Source organism: Aplysia californica, unplaced genomic scaffold, assembly GCF_000002075.1.
Source record: "Aplysia californica isolate F4 #8 unplaced genomic scaffold, AplCal3.0 scaffold00591, whole genome shotgun sequence".
Classification (NCBI taxonomy): domain Eukaryota; kingdom Metazoa; phylum Mollusca; class Gastropoda; order Aplysiida; family Aplysiidae; genus Aplysia; species Aplysia californica.
In genome coordinates this window covers 351,461-358,040 of record NW_004797861.1, presented here as the reverse complement: position 1 = coordinate 358,040, position 6,580 = coordinate 351,461, and the positions used below count along the sequence as shown (strand labels likewise).

At 42.8% G+C, this 6,580-nt stretch overlaps 1 protein-coding gene across 1 annotated transcript in view; it reads left to right on the top strand.

Moving 5' to 3' along the window:
* LOC101851437 (ras-specific guanine nucleotide-releasing factor 2) overlaps nt 1-6,580 on the top strand; it is a gene marked incomplete in the record, with an annotated part of 169,876 nt that overhangs the window by 84,300 nt on the left and 78,996 nt on the right. The window contains 1 exon segment of the mRNA XM_013087478.2: nt 4,069-4,241. Within this exon segment, the coding sequence (XP_012942932.1) occupies nt 4,069-4,241 (173 nt within the window).

The following is a 6,580-nucleotide window of genomic DNA, read 5'->3' as shown; positions in this document are numbered from 1 at the left end:
TCTTCTTCTTCTTCTTCTTCTTCTTCTTCTTCTTCTTCTTGTATTTGTACTAGCATCGGCCTTCTTGATTTATAATATTTTTATTATTACTATCAGTATTATATTATCATTATTATTGTTGTTATTGTTATTATCATCATTGGTAGGAGTAGCATTTGTTGTTGCTGTTGGTGTAGTTGATGTTGTTGTTGTTGTTTTTGTTGTTGTTGTTGTTTTTGATGTTATTCTGTTGTATAGTTCTCATCCCTCGGTATTTGAATAAATGGAGAATAATAAAAGGCATGTCGAAGATAAATAATTTGTCTATTGATCCCAAGGTTGTTTAGTGAAATGCCAGTTGGTCTAGGTCTCGAAAATTGAAATACCTGTGAACTCGTGTTGTCGACCCCCATGTGCAGTCACCCAGGGCCCACTTCTGAGTGCGACAACAAATAATCGTATAGTTAGGTAGGCCTACATGGCCGAGAAAAGCATAACATTGATTAATAAATTGTCCCAGGTAGTTTGGATTTGAGCTCAGAGAAGAATTTCGACGTAGCAACCGTCATAATATAGTGTTAGGAAAAAAGCAAGATCGACAGAAACAATAGAGGAGACAAAAGAAGAAGGACGTACAAATGTCGTTTTCCAACCACCTTATATAACCATGTCCACCATAGACTGAGGCCCATGCCGTTTGACTAGAACTAGAAGTCATACCCTTGTTCAGTGAAATTTCAGTCGAAAGCATTGTCCGGTTGGCTGCATGGTTTCCATGTCGTACTAATTACTCCGTTTATTTTTGTTTGCGTTTACCCGCGAAATTCTCATATTTTAAAAAAGGGGCAATTTGGAATGGGTTTTTTTCTTTTCTTTTTGTCAATAGCAACCAAAATTGGGGCGTAGCCTTACCGACAGTTAGCTCAGTTTCTATCATGGTGGACTATGGAGCGCTTAGCACGGATTCGAATTCCCAACGGGACGCTCTGAACTTAGCTCAGTTTCTATCATGGTGGACTATGGAGCGCATAGCACGGATTCGAATTCCCAATGGGACGCTCTGAATTTCGGGAGTTTTTAAGGCTCTCCGCCCATTTGGCTCGATCCTATCGGAGATGGATGTGAAACTCGAAAATGCCGCCTCCTAATTAACCATACAATGCTGAGAGGAGCATTAAACCTGTACAATGGCAATCACCGACGACTTCGGTCATATTGTAGTGCATTTATTAATGTCCCCAAAGTACATTGTTTTATTTTTGTTTGGTGAGTTCAGTGCTTTCCATCATATTAGCCCTGTCCCAGTAAATCCAAGGTCTCTTCAAAAAGTAAACTGCACGATATAAAATGGTCAGAACTTATTCACTCCCTGTTGCCTGCCAGTCGTGAGGGCGGCCGGACATCCGTCTTACTCCCCGTCATCGTCTTTAGCCAAAAGTAGCCAGCCATCTTCTTTTAACCCTATATTATATCTCTGGAGAATACGAGGAGGACCACGAGTCGGCTCGAGGACTGCAAACACCTCAGGGTCCACTCACATCTGCCCGCTGTTGCTGGTACTGCTGCTGCTGCTGCTGCCGCTGCCATCACCGTCCCGCTACCACCGTGGCACCACCGCTGTGCTGTGCTGGGGCTGACCTGGCGACGACCGTGCGACGACGACGACAACGACCTACTTTAGTCGGAACTCTGTTGTGCCGAGGAAAGAAAAGGGGAGTAAAAGAGAGAGAGAAAACCCGATGGAAGCTAGCGCCTACGCGCGTGGTCTGCTTGGCTCTGCTGCTAGCGTGCTCACGCACACACAGACACACATGCACACACACATACGCACACACTGACTTGCTCGCCGCCCGCGCGCCCCCAACGCGTGGATACGCCTATTAGTGCTACATTCGATCCCCCCATGATAAATTCATGACGCTCTACGCCTTTTGTTGACAGCAATCAAAATATATCTAAGCATCTGTTGTTGTTGTTGTGAGTGTGTGCGTGTATGTGTTTTCTCAACATCGGGGAGTGCGCTGTTGTTATTACTCTGCTGTGCTAGCGGTAATGCCTGCCCGCTGTGGTGGTGGTGGTGGTGATGGTGCTGTGTGTATCTCTGTGTCTGTGTGCTAGCTAGCTAGCTGGCCTTCTTGCCTGTGTGCTGCTTGTCGTGGATTCCGGCTCGTTTCTCAGATGATCCAACCCCCCCCCCCTCCCTTTCGTGGTCTTCCGCGAGGAGAGATGATTCCACTGTGGGGTTTTGGAGTGGACAGTTTGTGAGAAAGGCATCCGTAGAGTAGGAAGGACCACCCCGCTTTCTTCGCCACCACATGTATTAGCAGCACCACTGACAGCGTCGGGGTTTCGGTGCTGATATCGTATGGTGGTTATGTTGATGGTAGCGATAGTACGTTTCGGTTAGCATGTAGGTTGTCGTGCGAAATAAGTAGTTGATTCGCGATCATAAGGTTCTGTGTTTATAATGTGATCTTCCTCCCTCTGGGCCAAACGTAAAATTGTGGGAGGCGCCTAAATGCACACCGTCGTGGCGAGTGGTGAGTGTTCACCGCGTATTTGGATAATAATGTGTCTTCCTCCCTGTCAGTCGAATCGGGTGCCACGAGGGGGCAGTGTTGGTGGTCATCTGCTGCTAGAGGTCTGACCGGCTGTCCCAGGCACTCACTTCGGTGGTAACGTGATTCGTCATATCTAACCTATTGCCCTGGACTCCCATGCTTGTCGTCAAGTGGCTCCTTGTTGTGGATAATATTTACACTCAGGATATACAAGCTCACAGCACAGGTACGCTGAAATGCTATTGCAGGCCACACGCGTAATCTTTTTTTTTCGCAAGTCTTTGAATTGCTGTCACTGTTTTCTTATGACTGCCGAGAGCTGTGAGATCAATTTGGATCAGTAAAAATAATAGGTTGTAAGTAGGTTTAATTGTTCACCATCTTTTCAACATCGAAATTAAGAGTAGGTTACATTCTTCTGTCATAGCACAGGTTACTGAAGGACAGTCTATCGTCAATCAGGGCCTGCATAAAATCTATGTCTTTTCCTCTCAGCATCGGCTCTTGTTATTGCCTAGACGGTTTGATCCAACGACCAAAGCCGAGTTAATGAGGAAGGAGCAGCCTCCGTGTTTAAGTGAATCTACCAGTGTCTCACCATGCTATTTTGCTGTGTACAAGAGGAGAATCTATCACACTGCTAGGTCATCAGACGAGGACGTGTGTGTACTGGCCAGAGGAGGCCTCAGGCAAAGAACGTCATCCGGACACTTCCTGGATTCATTCCCGCCGTCCTGAAGAGTACAGTGATACAAATAGCGTAGCTCACTGGATTTTTCCCGGAGGTTTCACTGGATATATTATACACTTTTCTACCAGGATTTCTGTTTTACGGGTGCTTTTCGGTTGCTGGTAATTGTGGCTGGGTGAGTGGTGGACTCCTTCAATTGTAGTTCGGTGGGTAATGGTTTGACATGAATTTGCATGTTGTGTGTTTTTCTGTCTGCTACATTTATTTTATCTTTTCATTTAACATATGAAGAGCAAGCAGAAAAAAACAAGGGCTGTCACTTTTTAGTGTTTGGAGAAAAACACAAATGAAATGCTTGACATCCTACGTGTTTTCTATAATAAAGCTTATTTTTCCAAGCCTGATATTGGGCAACTCATTTGGCTTTAGTCCTGGAAACTTAGATTGGCCAAAAGAGGTGCAGAAACACTTTCCAACCAATGTCACAACTCACGTTATCTAAAAAAGGGACATACATACACATAAGACATGTTGATTTCATCTAGTCCTCAGACTCCAAAAAACAGGATGCTATCCATTCAACTTGCCCTACGCCTAACCACCGTATTAAAAGACTCGTATTTAAATTCCTCTGATCAGTTTTGAAACCTTTTTTATTTGGTTCATCTTCATACTCGTTGATTAGCCACACGTTTCTGCGAAGATTTCTAAAATTATGTACATTGTGCTACGAGATTCTTTTAAGCTTTTGGAAAAGAATAGGTTTAAATGAGATTATGCTTTTTAAAGTAATTACTCCAGTATTAATGATTTTTTGTTTTTTTTCTGTATCGCCAGGCCCATTGTTACAGATTCTCAACGAGAAAGGCAAGTCCAACCGCGGCCGCTTGGGATCATTTAGCTCTTCTTTTAAAGAGAGCAAGAAAGAAGTGGTGCGCCAGGTGTTCCTTTTTACCAACCACATCCTGCTCACCACAAGAGCTTCCAATGGACGCCTACATCTCGCCAAGGTAAAATGTTACTCTCTTTCTTCTCCTCTAGGGGTGGTTGTTGAGCGCTCTCGTGTGGTCTGTTTCTTTGAGTTCTGGTCCATGTTTCTTTTGGTCCTGTTTCCAGGGTGGGCAACCTTTTCATGCTATGGGTCGTATCTCAGTTGTTTATACTTTTGTTTGTTTGTTTTAGTAAAGTGTTTTACGGCGCTCGCAACTGCATAAGGTCATATGAGCGCGCGGGACACACCTAATATTTTCAGTTGGTAGGAAATTTTGAATTTTGCCCGGATGGCGGCTGAAGCCTACTCTTATCGATTTTAGACCACCAAGGGATCTTTAACGTGCGCAACTTGCACACGTGCCCTCCGAGATTTTTCACCCTTGTCCAAGAAGGCTAGGTGTAGATCTTTCCTACCAGAAGATCAGGGGTGTGGCAGAAAGACAGCAGTAAGGAGGAGCCAAGGAGTAGCAGTAGAAAGGCTGCAGAAATAGTCAGGAGCCCAGAGGAGGGGGTGAATGGGTAGGGGCAGAAAATGGAAATGAAAGCAGACAACAGAAAATTGCTAGAGAGCAGGAAAGGAGGTGAAAGGAGACAATTTTAGAGAAGAAAATTTTTCGGTCGCTACCCGGATTCGAACCCGGGACCTTTGAATGAGAGGCCAACACCTTAACCTCTAGGCCACGACAGTCCCCGTTTATACTTTGAGGGGCCATACTACAAATGTGGACATTCAGGTAACAGTGAACTAGAAGTAAATAGCTGTATGTGGAGACCTTTGAAAAGGCAATGAAATGGAAATAATTATAATTTACTTAATTTGCCCTTGGTAAAATGAGAGATTGGTCTGTGGAAAAGAGTCGAGGATTAATAGGTCACTACCTGGGTATACTTAAGTAAGGCAAACAAAGACAGATTCAAGTCTCCAAAGGCAGTATCCTCTAAAAATCCATGAAGGATCAAGGAAATAAAAGCTTACTTCGGAAAACATAAAACTGCACTGTTCAAACAGTTCAGACTTCTTTCAGACATTTATTTTTTGACAGTTTTAGTGGCTAGCTATGATATCCTGTGGTCTGGACTCAGGCTTATCAGAATATTTTCTTCATCCCAACATCATAACACAGTCAAGTACATGTCAATGTTTTGTACCCCTGTCTAGACATATTAGATAATTTCGGAGTCAGGCTGCTTTCATTATCTTTCTAATGTGGAAACTGAACACACAGCTTTTTATTTGCGCCGAAAAAAGCCAAACTGATACATTGCAGACTACTGTACATGTTCTTCTTAGTACTTTCTAAATTCTAACACAATTGGTTCTCACGAGCACTTTGATGGCTTGGGTTTTTTTACTTCTTTCCAGTGTTAAGTTACTATTATTCTTCTCTATTCTTGTGGTTTTATAGCTATAATTGGGATGATTGATAAACAATCTAATCAGAATCCAAGTTCTGTCTTCTTATGCCCTCTGAAAAGAAATGTAACGCTGGATCATAAACTTTAAAAAATTTTTACATCCTTTTTTTTATAAGACATTTATTGATAGGCCTCAATCTTTTTTTCACGTATCTATTCATGGGAGTTATAGTTTTTTTGAGAAAAGTATGCCTTTGAACTTCTTGAGGGCACAGTTCATTTCAAGTCCATTTTTCTGAACTGTTTACTTCAGAACCATATGTTTGCAGAAGAACCCACATGTCCACCTTCAAAACAACATAATTGTTGACACTATTGTGATTATGAAAATTAAGGGACAGACGATGTGTCTTGAACAAGGGGAACAGCTGTTGTCACAGTTTGCACAAAACAAGGCGATTCAATCCATGGCGTGAAGTCAGACAAAATTCTATGATATTTAAATCATTCGTACTGAATACACGAGTCGTCTTTGAACCATTGTATATTAAGTAGGATTTACGTTCTTTCGGGAAAAAAATTTTGACGGGGCCTCTGAATTGAAAGTGTGCCTCCAGTGTAGGTGTGTCCATGGTAAATTGGTTGGGAGCCTTAAGAACTTTTAAGACAACCCAAGTTCAAAAATGTGCTTTTGTTTTATCCAAACGTGGATGATTTACTTCATAGGCCAGCATGGTACCATCCCAGTTAATAGTGCTCTCCATTTCCTATCTTAACAGCCAATGTCTTCTCTGAAAAGTTCCTTTAACTTAATGGAACTTTACTACTCATGATGCTCATACTTCTTCTGATGCCTTCCGTCTTTGACCATGTCTTGATCATGATGCTTTCAACTTGCCAAAACTCAATCCCTTCTTCCATGACTTGCTTATGGGTTGTGAATGCTCTGGTGTGGTCTGCTCCTTCTTTTTAACTAGTCAAACCTCATTGTACTGCGCCC